The sequence below is a fragment of the Felis catus genome, chromosome X, assembly GCF_018350175.1.
Source record: "Felis catus isolate Fca126 chromosome X, F.catus_Fca126_mat1.0, whole genome shotgun sequence".
Classification (NCBI taxonomy): domain Eukaryota; kingdom Metazoa; phylum Chordata; class Mammalia; order Carnivora; family Felidae; genus Felis; species Felis catus.
In genome coordinates this window covers 35,306,223-35,321,560 of record NC_058386.1, presented here as the reverse complement: position 1 = coordinate 35,321,560, position 15,338 = coordinate 35,306,223, and the positions used below count along the sequence as shown (strand labels likewise).

General features: G+C 57.2%; 1 protein-coding gene across 13 annotated transcripts in view; it reads left to right on the top strand.

The window, feature by feature from the left end:
• The window catches only part of BCOR (BCL6 corepressor), a 113,677-nt gene that overhangs the window by 83,560 nt on the left and 14,779 nt on the right, over nt 1–15,338 (top strand). For 10 of the 13 annotated variants that reach the window (XM_019823731.3, XM_023249532.2, XM_045050454.1 and 7 more), the window contains 5 exons: nt 6,260–6,385; nt 7,713–7,791; nt 8,813–11,659; nt 12,345–12,398; nt 12,884–13,070. In XM_019823731.3, coding sequence (XP_019679290.1) covers nt 6,300–6,385; nt 7,713–7,791; nt 8,813–11,659; nt 12,345–12,398; nt 12,884–13,070 — 3,253 coding nt within the window. In that variant the 5' untranslated portion in view covers nt 6,260–6,299. The remainder of the gene's footprint in view (nt 1–6,259; nt 6,386–7,712; nt 7,792–8,812; nt 11,660–12,344; nt 12,399–12,883; nt 13,071–15,338) is intronic. The other 3 variants (XM_019823732.3, XM_011291672.4, XM_011291674.4) reach the window with 1 other exon arrangement.

Sequence of the window (15,338 nt, the reverse complement as noted above, 5' to 3'; positions counted from 1 at the left end):
TTCCAGGATCGAGTAGCAGGCATGGGGTTTCTTTTGTTCCTTGTAAAGAAAGTGGGCACCCCTCTCCTCCTCTGACCCTCATCCCCGGCCCTCCCAGAACTCCCAGGCAGCGCACAATCAGCAAGGAACCCGGGTGCAGATCACAGGACCCAATGTATTATGTATCTTTTATGCGTAAAAAGTTCCTTTGTGCTTCCTGTGTACTCATGATAGCTGTTGTTAATAGCCTTATGGTATAGCTTTTTCCTTGGGGTGGGGTGGGGAGCATTAAGTGTGTTTGATTCCTACAAAACCCTGGTAGGGATTGCAGTGCAGTGACACCCCCTCTGGAGTTGTGACATGGCTCGTTTATTCTGGATTTGCCCCCAGGTTGTGCACACTCCCAAGGGGGTGTGGGGTTGGGGGGAGGGGGAAGTAAGGGTGATTAATCGCATCCAACCTAGCTTTCCTGTCCTGGGCGCAGTCCTGTCCAGGGACACCAGCTTCCAAATGGGCCCTCTCTTGCCCACGTGGTGGTGTGTGGCATCACCGTGAAAGAAAGTGAAAGGGACAAGGGGGCAGCGGTGTCAGGGGAGAAGGGGAGTGTCCCACGTTGGTCCAACTGCAGAGCCCGCCCCCCCCCCGCCCCGCCCCGCCCCACGGCTGTGCCAGGTGGGGGTGGGGGTGGGTGCATGGTGGGGGGCCCACCCGCGGTTTGGCAGCGCCTCTCCCCGTGGATCCTTTGCAGGGGCCTCCCCCTACCCGAACCCCTTCCCACTTCACAGTTGGCTACATTTGGCTTGCATGGGGTCGGGGGGGGGGGGCGGAGCATGTCCACGGAGGATAACACGCCAGTCTGCTCCGGAAGGAGCCCAGGACGACGGCCAGGAGAGGGTGTGCGGTGCGCGTTCCCCGGCCGGGCTCGGAGCATCTCCTGGGTTCTGCGTGCGCCCACCCAAAGTTCTTTTTTGTCAGAGGTTCAGCGGCGGGGGCCTCGGGAGGGGGAAACCCCAGAGGAGCGCGCGGGGCCGCAGGGCCCGAGGGGTTAACCGGGGTCGGGGGGACTGGGGATTGCGGAGGTCGGGCCGCCTCCCGGAGAGAGCCGGAGTTCCTGGAAGGCGGGGCGGGGGCGCGTCGCGAGGGTGTGGGTGTGTGTGCCGTGGCGCGGCCCCGCGCGGGGACCTCGGCGGAGGAGCGGCGAGGAGGGGCGGGCGAGCCCGGAGCAGCACGGGTGTGTGTGGTGGGAGAGAAAATCCCTTTGTTGCCGACCGATCGCGCTCGGGGCTGAGGCAGGGGAGGGGGCGCCCTTCCCCCGCTCGCCCTAGCCGCCGCCGCCGAGGGCCAAGTTCACCCCCCGACAGACCCGAGTGGCTCTCTGCTCTGACCCAGGCGCCCCGGGAGGAGGCAGGGAAGGTTCTGGTTGCTCGAAAGGTCAGGGCCGCGCGAGTTTCCCATCCTCGTCGCTCCCTCTCCCCTCCTGCTCCGCAGCTCAGTCTGTTACTAATGCAAAACTTGGGGCGTGGGTGGGGACGCCCCCGGAGGCAATGGCCGTGGCTTGAAGTGTGCCAAGAGACGGCGCCTGGGCAAGCTGGATCGCTCCTCCCCACCCCCCACCCCTCCAACACTCTCGGAGGGCGGGAGGGCAGAGCCAGCCACAACCTCAGCCACATCTCTGGAAGCCCTGTCCGGACGCGGGGCGGGGGGCGGAGCGGGGGGAAGGGGGCTGTCTTGGGGTCCCCCTCTCCCCGCTGCTACCCGCCCCGTGAAAAAGGGGCCCAGGAGGACCCGCCCCCAACAGTGCACATCCGGGAGAGCTTTTCCCTCCCATCTTCTACCCCCACACAGCCCCCCTCCCCCCATCCTAAAATAGGAACTTCTTCACCCCTCCCTTCCTTGACACCGGGAGAGAAGTGCCGCTGGGCGTGACTCAGTCTGCTCTTGGAGCGGCCCCAGGAAGGGCTCCCGCGGGGTTCGCTTTGGGCTTTGATGAAATCCACACAACTCTGCTGAAGGTCACCCCTCCCTGGCCTGGCCCCCTCTGTGTCCTTGCCTCAGCCTTCCCACTGCCACAGAGAAACTCTGCAGCCATTCTGGGCTTGTTCCCACAGTGTGCCTCGTGGAGTCAGATGCTGTTTAATGGGGTTAAACGCCGCCTATACTCGCTATTGCCGGGCAAGACTCAAGTCCACGGTGCAGTTTAATCCTCTGGAAAACACGGTGCCAGATATTTACAGATGAGGGGACCAAGGTTGAAGAGGTTCGGCCACCTGCCCAGGGACACCCTGTGGATGAGGGTGGGAGCTGGGATCCCGGCTGTGGTCACCGCGTTCTTGCATGTTTTGCCCAGAGAACCAGCTATGACGTGAGGGAGGTCCTTTCCCCCCAACAGGTCTCCAGCCCTCGCTGCACACCGGCTGGTCTCCCTGCTGCCAGCTCAGCCTCCTGAGCCAGAAGCCCCCCACAAACCTGCCCAGGCCTTCTTGGCCACTGGCCGGAAAACTGCCTGGTGGAGGAGAGGGGTGCCAAGTGAGAGAGACCCTAGGAAGGGGCACCATTCATGCTTGCGTGCCACGTGAGAGTTGGGGTGGTTTGCTGGCGATGCTTTCCATTTTGTCGGTGAACTTGACACGTGTGACGTGCAGACTTGAACCGATCACCGCTTCAAGGGTGGAGGCAGTAAAAGTGGCCTGGTGCCAGGAGGAGCCCGGTGGAGAAAAAAGAGGGGTGCCAGGAGCGATCTGGTGCTGCCTTCCCTCCCCTGGCTCCTCCCAGCCGCTCAGGGTCACTGTTCCTTCTCTTTTCAACCTGCTGTTTGCTGTCTGCCAGGGTAAATCGCCTTTAAAGAAAGACCAGCAGCTCTCACGGCACGAATGGGTCAAATGGTGGAGGTGGTGGGTGCCTCTCGGGGGCCTGTGTGCCCCTCCTGTCTGGTCTGAGGCTTGGCAGTGTCCCTTGTCAGGGACGCCAGCTCTTAATTTTGGTCCCTGTGACCCCAGGGACCAAGCCAAGCCTCGTACTCGCACCATCACCCTTGGCTTCCAGAGCATATAACCACCCTGGTCTGACCTGGGGTGGGGTGGGGGAGGGGGAGGCACAAGGTCTCTTGTGCCTCTAGTCACTTCCAGTCCAAGAGCTGGAGGCTACTTCGCAGGGTGTGTGTGTGTGTGTGTGTGTGTGTGTGTGTGCGCGCGCGCGCGCGCGCGCGTTTTGCAAGCCAGGTCTCTCCCCGGAATTGGGTGTGCCGGTGGGCACCCACTCCAATCCAATTCCTGGGTCTTTTCTTTAGAAACCAGCCACTGCTCGGTCTCCCCGTCGGACCTTTTCTCTCGGCCCACCTTCCCCTTCCCTCTCCACCCCTATCCTGCGTCCTCGGCCCCCTTCTCTCCACTCCTGGAAAAAAGGGTTAAACCCCACAGCCAAGGTGTAACTTAGCAGCTCACAGGGAAACAGGTTGGTGCCTGTAAAGTGCTCTTGTGGAGTGACTTCACGCATCCTGGCGCTTCTGGCCTGCACGCAGAAGGGGGGTGGGGAGCACACGGGGAAATAGAGCCTCTCTCGCGGCAGCAAAGTGCCTGCTCCTGTTTGTCATCTAAAGCACATTATTTGTCCTCTCCACCGTGGCCCAAGGGTCAGCGAAGTCAGTTTTGAAGCACTTTCTCTCAGAGTTTAAAAAAAAAAAAAAAAGACCCCAACTATTTCAACAGCCCCTTCTAGAAGTGGAGCATGGGATGAGCATCGCTGCATCTCCGCCTCTCAGTCTCTTTGTGTTTCTTCCCCCAACGTCCCCTTGGTTCTACATCCCCAGAGAGGTGGGGGAGGGGGGGGGTCCCCAGCCTTCAGTCGCCGCAGGGTGGGCGCAACATGGCCTCTGCCTACAATGTTCCTGCTGGGGATTTGGGCTGTCACCTTGGAGAAGGGCCTCCTGCCAGGCAGGGCCCTTGTTCCCTGGCCCTTCCCACTTGGCTCGGTGTTTGGCCAGGAACCCGAAGAGTTAAAAGTCTTTAGCTTGTTGCAATGAAATTATGGCTGGCAGTGGCGCCGCTGTTTGTTCAACAGACCTCCACTTTTAAACAGTTCACAAAAAGTTCATGGGGCAGCTAAAGATTGTGTGTGTGTGTGTATGTGTGTGTGTGTGTAGTCAGCAGGATCCAACAATGTACCTCCCCCTGCCTTGTATCTTCAGTGTTCAGCCTCGTCCCTCTGCCCCCCACCCCCAGCACTCCATCTGACCCCGTGCACGCGAAGCCACTTCGTTCTGACGCCCGGTGTCATTTAAGTGTGCGGCGTTAATGTTGAAAGCCCCACAGGACGAGCCCTGGAGAGGGGCGAACAGCTCTGAAAGCACCCAATGGCCCCAGGTGTCTCTAAATCTCATTCACCTTTCCGATCAGCGCAGGCCTCCCCTTCTCAAGAAAACCCCTTTCAAGGGAAAGGGGTCACTGGCCCTGGGGTGGGGGGGAGACAAAGTAGGATGATCTGAGACGGCCGGGCCACCCAGAATGTCTTCCTTTTGTTAGAAGGGGCGGCAGGGGTTAGGGAGGGGACAGTCCCTTGAATGTGCCTTGTGGTCATCCCTGCAGTAGGGGCGGACGACCCCCAACATGATCTGTATGTCTGTAAGAAGGGAGACAAGCCCACAACCCCCGACAGAACCTTCTTTAGGACCCCAGTTTGTCTTTTTGGGGCACCGCAGCTAGCCCATCGGAAACGCCTCTGTCTCGAGAAAGAGACACTTCCTAGGCAAGTCGTGCGCTCGGAATCCCACCAGGCCTGCTACAACTGCAGATTTCTGCCTCCTCCTCCCCTCCTCCTCCTCCTCCTCCTCTTCCTCCTCCTCCTCTTCCTCCTCCTCCTCCAGCCTCATTGTTGAGCTCCAACTCTGAGCCCTGGTGTCTGTGTGTGTGGCTCTTGATTAACAGACGGTGTTCCATGTATAGGGGGCCGACGGGGATACTGGTGGACAAAAGGCCTAGTTAGGACAAAGAAATGCCGAGGGCTAGCCTAGCCCTGGCTCTTGGAGTCTGGTCTCCCAGGTGCCTCCCCCACCTCTACCCTCAGTTACTCTCCGAAAGAGTCCCCGGACCCGGTGCCTCCAGCCCAGCCGACCTGGCAGTCTGCTCCTTGTGCTCAAGTGTAAAAGCGAGCATTTGCATATTTTTCCCTGCTAACAAAGGAAATGTGTCGAGTTAGGGAACATTTGGGCTTTCGGAAACTGTGTGGGTGGGTGTGTGAGGGAGGAGAAAGAAAAGTTCCCCCGACGATCTGCACACCAGTGTTTCCACACTCAGATTTGGGTCCCACGTAAGGATGCCATGGCCCGGCCCGGACAAGGGGGATGACGATGTGTTTGTGAGTGGGGTTGGGGGGGGGGGCGGGGGGAGATTGCCGAGGGCCATCGGTCCCAGGCATTAAAGGCTCCCCTACTTATTAACCCAGCATTTAACAGCAGGATATGGGCTGAAGCGCAGTCAAAAGAAACGGCTCAACCTCCAAAGAGCAATTAAAATCCTGCACGAGGATAAATCACGCGCCGTGATAATCCTGTTAATAAAATGCAGCTTGTCCTGACCCTTCACTCATGCAGCAAACTAGAATGTGATGTGGGTGGGGGTGGTGGGCAGAGAAGGTAAGGCAGGGCGGGGAGAGGTGCTCTCCCCTCCGCTGCCCGGGCAGCCTCCCCCTCCCCGTGGGTGGAAAATGGGTGCCTTTTGCCCGCTCCCAGCGTGCCAGTGGCTCGCAGCCCGGCAGCCTGGGCTGCTAAGACTTCTGCACTCGCTAATGATTTCTTGTCCCCAGTGAGCAGGCGTCATTGAATTACTCAACCGCCTCCCTCTGCAGCTCCCAGGCCAAACCACCCAGGCAAAACCACCCGGGTTCGGCGCTTAATCTAATCTAGGGCCGGGTGGGATGGTTCACCAGCCCACCGACTCTTTTTAACCCTCCATCCAGATACCGCACTGCCAAGTGTGTTCCCAAAGGCTGGGAAAGGAGAAGGGAGGCCAGCGGGCAGGCCGAGGCGGCCGGGGGTGGTGGTGATGTGTGCGGCACCGGGACCCCTCCCCGCCCGCCAGGGAGTTGCGTGCGGTCAGCCCGGGACCCTCTGGGTCAGGTGTGCCCCACCCGTCCTGGACGTCCGCAGGACATCGAGTACGACGTGCCCTCCCGAGTCTGCGCTCTGTATGAATTGCTTGGAAAGACAGCCTCTCCGGTTCCCTCTTTGGCTCTTCTTTAGTCAACCTCCTGGAATTTTTTTTTTTTTTTTTTTTTTTTTTTTTAACAGACTAGACGCTTGAAGAAAAGCTGCCATCCAAGAAGACGACATGCTTTCAGCAACCCCCCTGTATGGGAACGTTCACAGCTGGATGAACAGCGAGAGGGTCCGCATGTGTGGGATCAACGAAGACAGGTGAGTGGGCCTGTCTGGCTGGGGCCCGGGGAGAGAGGGTGGGTGCCCCCCTCCCCCCTCCCCCCCTCCCCCCCAGCTCCTGAGCAGGGCCCATGCGGAAGCCCCCCTCACCTTCTCAAAGCCAGAGTGGGCGCAAAAGGGGTGGGGGGAGAAAGATCTCCCGCCTAGCCGGCGGCCCTTGATTTACAGTTTTAACAGGCAACCCGGCTCAGCGAAGCATTGCCGCCCTTTAAAAGATTAGCCCCTAAAGCGGCCTTTCAGTGCACTTTCGTCCTTAATTTATTATTTCATATTTATGAAGGAGAATTAATCCCAGTCTATATGCTGCTTTAACTCTAAATGTCAGGAGTGTGGGCCCAGGTGGATCGGCATTCGATGTGCTTTTAAAACAAATAGTTTGCTCAGTAATAAATGGGGAGATAGCCACCCCTCACTTCCTTTAAGCCCAGGGTCTCTCGGTGTCCTCTGCTGGGTGTTCAGCGAGGCCCTCGGCTCCTGGTCTCAATCCCCCGACAGCTCTCTTACGCTTCCTAATCCGTAATTTTGGAGCGTGGGGTAGGGGCGGCTAAGCGGTAGATGATTGAAGCTGCTGTTTGTCAGCGATTTCATCCTGGGGAGTTGCAAGTTGGCACTGAGCGCTTTCTTTATCGATGCCGTCTGATAACGAGTCCCAGGGCAGCCGCAGCAGCCTGGCACAGGTGTGCGGCTTTCTCGGGAGCCTAGAGCAGCTGGCATTTGTATGATATTCGTGTGTCTCCCCCCCTCCCCCCCGCCCCCGTCATTTTGATAAAGGCAGTCAAATATGGCTTCATTATCACCATGGAAACCGGTGTTGTAGAACAGGGTCCCTAAACTTTGTTTGGGGAAAACTTTTCGAAAGCCTGCCTTTCGTGAGGAACGCAGAAGTGATGGATGCGGCCAGCGGGGAGACTCCGGCCTTGTGTGTCTTTCCACTTTGGCGTTTGGCCATTGGACTCCCTAACGCCTGCCCTCAGGTGGAACCTGGAAGGGTCGGCTCGCACAGCCTACTTGGCCTCTTGGGCGAAGGCGTCGCGCAGGATCTTAATTTCTGCGTCCTCCACCTTGGGGACGTATTTGTGACTTCACGTCCCCGTTGCGCCCTGCCTTTCCTTTGTTTTCTCCCAGCCCAGTTGAATCACCATTTGGGGACAACTTTCAGTGCGGGCCGTTGGTGAGGAATGTTTTTGTGAGGGCGGTTTGAAAAATGGAGCTTACTAGAAGCCGGTCTCTCCTGGGGCCATCTACGTACGGAAAGATGCGTTAAGCAAGGAACGCTTTCACAAAGTTGGTGTGTCCTTTTAAATAGGAAAATTCCTGTAAATGATGGTGACGCTTCAAAGGCCAGACTGGAACTGAGGGAAGAGAATCCCTTGAACCACAACGTGGTAAGAGATTAATGGCTTCTGTTGACGGGCTATCTGAATATCCGTGATCTGTAATCAATCGTGCATTAATTTGCATGCCATTAAAGGGCCTTTTGGGGGGGGCGGGGCGGGGCGGGGCTGTTTCAGGGCAGGGCTGAGTAGAATGTGCCCTCCTCAGGCCCTCACCCAAGCTCTTCTCCGCTCGCCTTCTTGGCCCTTGGCACTCCTTTGGGCACGCTGGCCACTTATGTCCGAGCCGTGTAGTGACTGGTGGGATGCGTGCCTCCCTTTCTTCCATAAGCTGCGTGCCACATCAGTGCTCCCTGGAGCTGGATAAATCTCCAGCCTCCAAGGAGACCCTTAGGGTTTGCTTTTCCAGTAAAATATGAAACACAGAACCGTCTTCAGACAGCAGGGAGAGGAAGTCAAAAGACACAACCACAGTTTGACCCATGGCCTCTTTATTGATTTAGAAATGAGACCGCCAAAGTCCTCCTTCCCTGCTGTCCCACTGAAGATTGTTTTCTTGTTATGTTAAATCATAATGCTTCCCTGCGTCCGGCCAAAAAAAAAAAAAACAAAACAAAAAAACAAAACCCCAACCCGGTAAGCACCGCCCCCGCCCCCAACCTAACAGGCCTGGGAGGCTCAGGTCGGTACCCCATGGGGGGCGGCGCTAAGAGGACTGGAGCTGGTGTCCTCTCTGCAGCAGCAGAGAATTTTTGCTGAGAAGGTGAATTTTCCAGAGTTAATAGATGACTGAATTTAATGTATGGGCCCCAAGTCTAAAGGGATCAACCTTTTACAGGCTTTCAGGATACTAGTTGAACCGAGGTGAGAAGGCGGGCGGGCAGGCGGGCGGCAAAGGCCTTTGGAGAAGTGGGCAGGGGGTCGCAGGCCCCGTGGGACCTGTCTTTTAACCCTTTCTGCTCAGACGGCAAGGCTGATGGCCCATTGAGCTAGATGGCGGTTCCTCTTCGGGATGGGCCCTGCCGCTTTGAATGCTCGTCTCGAGTCACACCCGTGTTGTTCTTCCGTAAAGGTGGATGCCACTACTGGTCATAGGATCGATGGCCTGGCAGCACTGAGCATGGACCGCACTGGCCTGATCCGGGAAGGGCTTCGCGTCCCCGGCAACATCGTCTACTCTAGCTTGTGCGGACTGGGCTCCGAGAAGGGTCGGGAGGCTGCCGCGAGCACGCTAGGTGGTCTCGGGTTCTCTTCTGAGAGAAATCCAGAAATGCAGTTCAAACCGAACACCCCCGAGACCGTGGAGGCTTCCGCCGTCTCGGGAAAGCCCCCAAACGGCTTCAGTGCTATATATAAGACACCACCCGGAATACAAAAAAGTGCTGTGCCCACAGCCGAAACACTGGGCTTGGACAGGCCTGCCAGCGACAAACAGAGCCCTCTCAACATCAATGGTGCTAGTTACCTGCGGCTGCCCTGGGTCAATCCCTACATGGAGGGGGCCACTCCAGCCATCTACCCGTTCCTTGACTCGCCAAATAAGTATTCACTGAACATGTACAAGGCCTTGCTACCTCAGCAGTCCTACAGCTTGGCCCAGCCGCTGTATTCTCCGGTCTGCACCAACGGGGAGCGCTTTCTCTACCTGCCGCCGCCTCACTACGTCAGTCCCCACATCCCGTCGTCCCTGGCTTCGCCCATGAGGCTCTCGACGCCTTCGGCCTCCCCGGCCATCCCACCTCTGGTCCACTGCGCAGACAAAAGCCTGCCCTGGAAGATGGGCGTCAGTCCCGGGAACCCCGTCGATTCCCACGCCTATCCCCACATCCAGAACAGTAAACAGCCTAGGGTGCCCTCCGCCAAGGCGGTCACCAGCGGCCTGCCCGGGGACACAGCCCTCCTGTTGCCCCCCTCGCCCCGGCCTTCACCCCGCGTCCACCTGCCCCCCCAGCCCACTGCAGACTCCTACTCCGAATTTCACAAGCACTACGCCAGGATCTCCACGTCACCGTCCGTCACCCTGTCAAAGCCATACATGACGGTCAGCAGTGAGTTCCCCTCGGCCAGGCTCTCCAACGGCAAGTATCCTAAGACTCCGGAAGGGGCCGACAGTGCCCAGCCGGTTCCCGGGCACCCCCGGAAAACAGCAGGTCAAGACAGAAAAGACGGGGGCTCGCCGCCTCTGCTGGAGAAGCAGACGGTTACCAAAGACGTCACCGATAAGCCCCTCGACTTGTCTGCTAAAGTGGTAGATGTCGATGCTTCCAAAGCTGACCACATGAAAAAGATGGCTCCCACGGTCCTCGTGCACAGCAGAGCTGGAAGCGGCTTAGTGCTGTCCGGAAGCGAGATTCCGAAAGAAACCTTATCTCCTCCCGGAAGCGGCTGTGCTATCTATAGATCTGAAATCATTAGCACGGCTCCCTCGTCCTGGGTGGTGCCCGGGCCGAGCCCTAACGACGAGAACAATGGCAAAAACGTGCCGCCGAAAAACAAGGCCTTGGACTGGGCCATACCACAGCAGCGGAGTTCATCGTGTCCCCGCATGGGCGGCACCGACGCCGTGGTCGCTAACGTCGCAGGGTCGGTGTCGAGCGCGGGCCGCCCGGCCTCCGCGTCGCCAGCGCCAAACGCCACCGCAGACGGCTGCAAGACCGGCAGGAGCTCCATGGACACCACGCCGTCCGTCATTCAGCACGTGGGCCAGCCCCCGAGCACGCCGGCCAAGCACGGCGGCAGCGCCGGCAGCAAGGGTGCCAAAGCCAGCAACCCGGAGCCGAGCTTCAAAGCGAACGAGAATGGCCTCCCGCCGAGCTCGATATTTCTGTCTCCAAGTGAGGCTTTCAGGTCCCCACCGATCCCCTACCCCAGGAGTTACCTCCCTTACCCAGCGCCCGAGGGCATTGCTATCAGTCCCCTCTCCTTACACGGCAAGGGACCCGTCTACCCCCACCCGGTTTTGTTGCCCAACGGCAGTCTCTTTCCCGGGCACCTGGCCCCAAAGCCCGGACTGCCCTACGGGCTGCCCACAGGCCGGCCGGAGTTTGTCACCTACCAGGACGCACTGGGGTTGGGCATGGTGCATCCCATGTTGATACCTCACACGCCCATCGAGATCACGAAAGACGAGAAGCCAGAGAGGAGGTCCCGCTCCCACGAGAGAGCCCGCTATGAGGACCCGACGCTCCGGAACCGGTTTTCCGAGATGCTGGAAGCTAGCGGCACGAAGTTACACCCGGACGTCCCCGCCGCCGACAAGAGCCTAAAGCCGAGCCCCGGCTGGAGTCAAGGGAAGACGGTCGTCAAGAGCGACAAGCTTGTCTACGTAGACCTTCTCCGCGAAGAGCCAGAGGCCAAAACTGACGCCAACGGGTCCAAACCGGGCTTCGCGGCGGAGAGCGTGGGCCAGAGCGCCGAGCCCGCCAAGCCCCCGGCCGACCCGGCCCTGCAGCCACACCGCGATTTCATCGCCCTGAGAGAGGAGTTGGGGCGCATCAGCGATTTCCACGAAGCTTACGCGTTCAAACAGGCCCCGGGCCAGTCGGTCTTCAGCCTGAGCAAGGAGAACGGTCCAGCGGGGACCAACAAGGAGAACCTGGGGATGCCGGTGGCGACTCCCTTCCTGGAGCCGACTCTGGGGAGCGATGGCCCTGCTGTGACTTTCGGTAAAACCCAAGAGGATCCCAAACCATTTTGCGTGGGCAGTGCCCCACCGAGTGTGGACGTCGCCCCCACCTATACCAAAGATGGAGCCGATGAGGCGGAATCGAACGATGGCAAAGTTCTGAAACCGAAGCCGTCGAAGCTGGCAAAGAGGATCGCCAACTCCGCCGGTTACGTGGGTGACCGATTCAAGTGTGTCACTACCGAACTGTATGCAGATTCCAGCCAGCTCAGCCGGGAGCAGCGGGCCCTGCAGGTGAGCGCCCCCCCACCCGAATCTCAGGAACTCTACCAGTTGTCAGTTCTTTTTTTTTTTTTAATGTGGAAAGAGGATTGGGGGAGTGTGGTAGGGCAGGACGCCAGGCAGATTTGGTTAATGGAGCTTATGGTAAATGTAAATGTATGAAATGTGTCCAGTAAGGGGACGTGAGCGGTAGCTCTTAGGAGGTTCGCGTGTCTGGATACTTGAAGTTATTCTGTAGATGATATTAAGGGAACGCCACTCAGCTGCTGCTAACAGAAGTGGTAATTGTTGCAAAGGATATCGAAAGACTGCATGATGTTTGCCTATCAGTTGCTTTGAATTCTCTGCCATTACTGTACGTTAACAAATAGTACCTGTAGCCGCTGAGAATGCCTTATGTGAGACTTGGTGGAGGTGTAGAACAGCCGCATGTCTGTGGGATTCGTGCGATTTCTCTCACAAAAAAAAAAAAAAAAAAAAAAAAAAAAAAAGCTCGCTTAAAGGGATAGAGTATGTGTTTAACTTGCTAGCGAATGATAGATGTTGTATAGGCATTTCCTTAAGATATTTTACTTTTCATTAAAAGATAAATACAGCCAAATTGTTTTTGCAATGTTAAGAAAAAAATTGGTTTATGCTTATAAAAATGGATGAAGTTATCTAAATGATCCATTGAGTGCCCATTTTAATTACATAGATGGAAGGATTACAAGAGGACAGTATTTTATGTCTCCCCGCTGCTTACTGTGAGGTCAGTTCTTCAAATTTTTATTACTAGAATCTTACATAAACCTTTTGAGTTAAATTTCATTTCCAAATATACAAAGGGAAGTTTGTGGGCCATGGTCGTCTTTATTCATTGTGCATTTTGTTTTCTTTTCTGTTGTGTTTTTTTGTTTTGTTTTGTTTTCTTTGCGTTGTGTTTTTGTTTTGTTTTATTTACCTTCGAAAGAGAATGTCTCTATGCAGTGGTGTATGTATGGATGTACATGCACGGCACATATATATCTATACACATATGGCTTTACGAGTAAAGAATGTGCGATTACTTACGTATAGATACTCATAAATTTTTATCTATTACATTTTAAAATATCTCCGCTGTATCATAAATTGTGGTTGGCTTTGGGCAAACTTTTCTTTGAACATACTTTCCTTTAAGGTAAGGCACACGAAATAGCTTTTATGGTAAGGTGTTGTGTTTTTTTTTTTTTTCCATCTCCGTTCTCTTTCTAGCGTGCAATGATGCGCTTCTCAGAGCTGGAGATGAAAGAGAGAGAAGGTGGCCACCCAACAGCCAAAGACTCCGAGGTGTGCAAATTCAGCCCCGCTGACTGGGAGAGGTTGAAAGGAAATCCGGACAAAAAGCCAAAGTCGGTCGCCCTGGAAGAGGCCATTGCCGACCAGAATGACAATGAGAGATGTAAGTAAACCCGGGCAGCCTACGTGTGGTGCCGCGTCGGTGGGAACAGCGGGCCACCGCTCCCAGGGCTGACGGAGGGGACAGGAAGCAATTCACTGCTAGGGCCCGACGTCCAGCGGGCACCCCCCCCCACACACACACACACCCAGTGACAGTCTCGTATTCCCCCTCCAAAAGCAGTGGTTTTGGTAAAATGAGATGGGGCGGCGGGGGAGCGAAGGCAACATAGAGATGAGATGACTGCTGCGGCAGGTTCGTCTGCCATCGTTAGGTGTCGACGGCACGATCCGAGGGCGTGGTGTAAATGAGCGCGTTCTTCCCACCAGACCGAGGTTGTGTTCCGTTTTGGAGGCAAAATGGAGAGAGGGCTAGTGCTTTTGTGAGTGAGGGCTGCTGGCTGAACGTCAAGTAGACGATGGGTGCAGAACCCTCGTGACGCGGGACAGTCCGGGATGGCCGGTGCATCGTGTGAGCTCTGTGCTGTTGGACGTCACGGGCGGGGCGTTCCCGCACGCACGCGGTTCATGGGCTTCTGGTGGAGCTGGGGAGGCTTTGCGGTCCAGGAGAGCTTGCTTCTCGCTGCCTGGGGCACAGCCCCCTCCTCCGTCCACCCGCCAGTCCGCCTTGGGGTCAGACAGTGGCCTGTGGCCAGGTTTCTGGATAGGCCCACCCACCGGGACCTGGAGTGAAGATTTCCTTACTCCCCCCCGCTCATGGCGTTGATAGGCAGACCTGGAGAGTCTGGGCCGCCCTTGAGTAAAGCAGCAGAGAACACCTTCCCCTTTGCGCGCGCTCGCCCTGGGCATCTGGGTAGCTTGCCTTTTTTTCTGACGTGCCTCATAAGGCCGGCTCTTGGGGAAAATCTCTCAGGGAGACCTTGTAGAAGTGGACAAGGCCAGGTTAATGGGTAGGTGCTTCTCTGAGGAGAGGGAACTACCCGTGCCCGACACTCCCTCTTTGCTCTGGGTGCACTGAGAGGTAGGCCGGAGGAAGGGAGTGGGAAGTTAGCCAGCCCGGAGTCTTCTTGACCTTTGTCTGGGTTTTCAATCAGATGGCCAGACCCGGCTTCACATCGCAGCGGCCTCACCCCGGCCGTCTTCCCAGGGAAGTTTATGTCCCTCCTCGTCTTTGCTGCGGAACCTAGAGACGAGCATCAGACTAGGCCAATGGGGAGCAGAGCCCGGACGCCTCCGAAAGGCCTCCCTTCTGCCCTCCCCTGAGTCCGTCCAGGCCCCGACCAGTGGGTACTGTTCCTGGAGCACCCAGGACGTGGCCCGGCAAGGCCTAAATCGTCCCCGAGGGCAGGAAGGGGATAGAGGAGCGGGGTGGGGGGAGACTCACTTGTAAGGACTGGGGCGACCAAAGGAGGTGGGTCCCCGTCCCCGATCTTCTGGGGGACCTGTGGTTTGTGTTGGTCAAGAGGAATAACTTGGAAGAGCCGTTGGTTGTCTTTGCTGCCATCTCCTCATCCAGGGGACGGCAGGTGCTGGATTCATCCGGCCGCAAATTGACGGGCCTTCTTGTCCTTTTGGCCTTCATGTCTCATGTCTTCATGTCCCGTGTGGGCTCAGGCCCTGCTTCACAGTTGGTTCTCTCCTCGCGGGTGTCCGTGTGGCCGAAGGTGGAGCTGTGAGCACGTGAGACGCGGGGCAGGGATCTGGGGTAGGCAGGGGTGATGGAAGAAGGTACGGGATGCCTCCCAGATGCCGTCCCTCTTCCAAAGCAGCCCCCCACTCCTGCGGACCCCAGGAGCTTCTAACCTGGTGGGTGCTTCCTGTGTGGCCTCTGCCGCCCAGGCGTTCGGTATGCACTCGTTGGGAGGGGCTGGCCTGGGAAGAGTGAATTAAGTTGAAAACACCGCGGCCGGGATTTTCGTTTATGCTTTATGATAGTAGGCGTGGCTGAATTAAGTTTTTATTTGAGAAGGTCAACAGAGCACCTAGGCGGGTTCTCAAGTTTGGAACTTTGCTGAGGGTTCCCATCAGTGGCATTTCGAAGGGGGGGGGGCGGGGAGGACAAGGAGACCTCGGTCCCTTCCCTCGTGAACCGGGAGTGGCCGTCTGTCTCGCTTGCCAGCCACTTGGCTGGGGCAGACCCGGGACCTGCTCAGTGGCCGTGCCTGGGGCAGGAACTGGAGGAAGCCTCAGTCAAAGGGCTTCACGAAACTTCTCTTGGGCCGAGCCGCCTGCACGTTGATGAACTACGCTGAGTTTGAAACCGCGATCCCCCATGCTTCTTTGTGGAGGGCGTAAGTTTCCACAAGGTTAG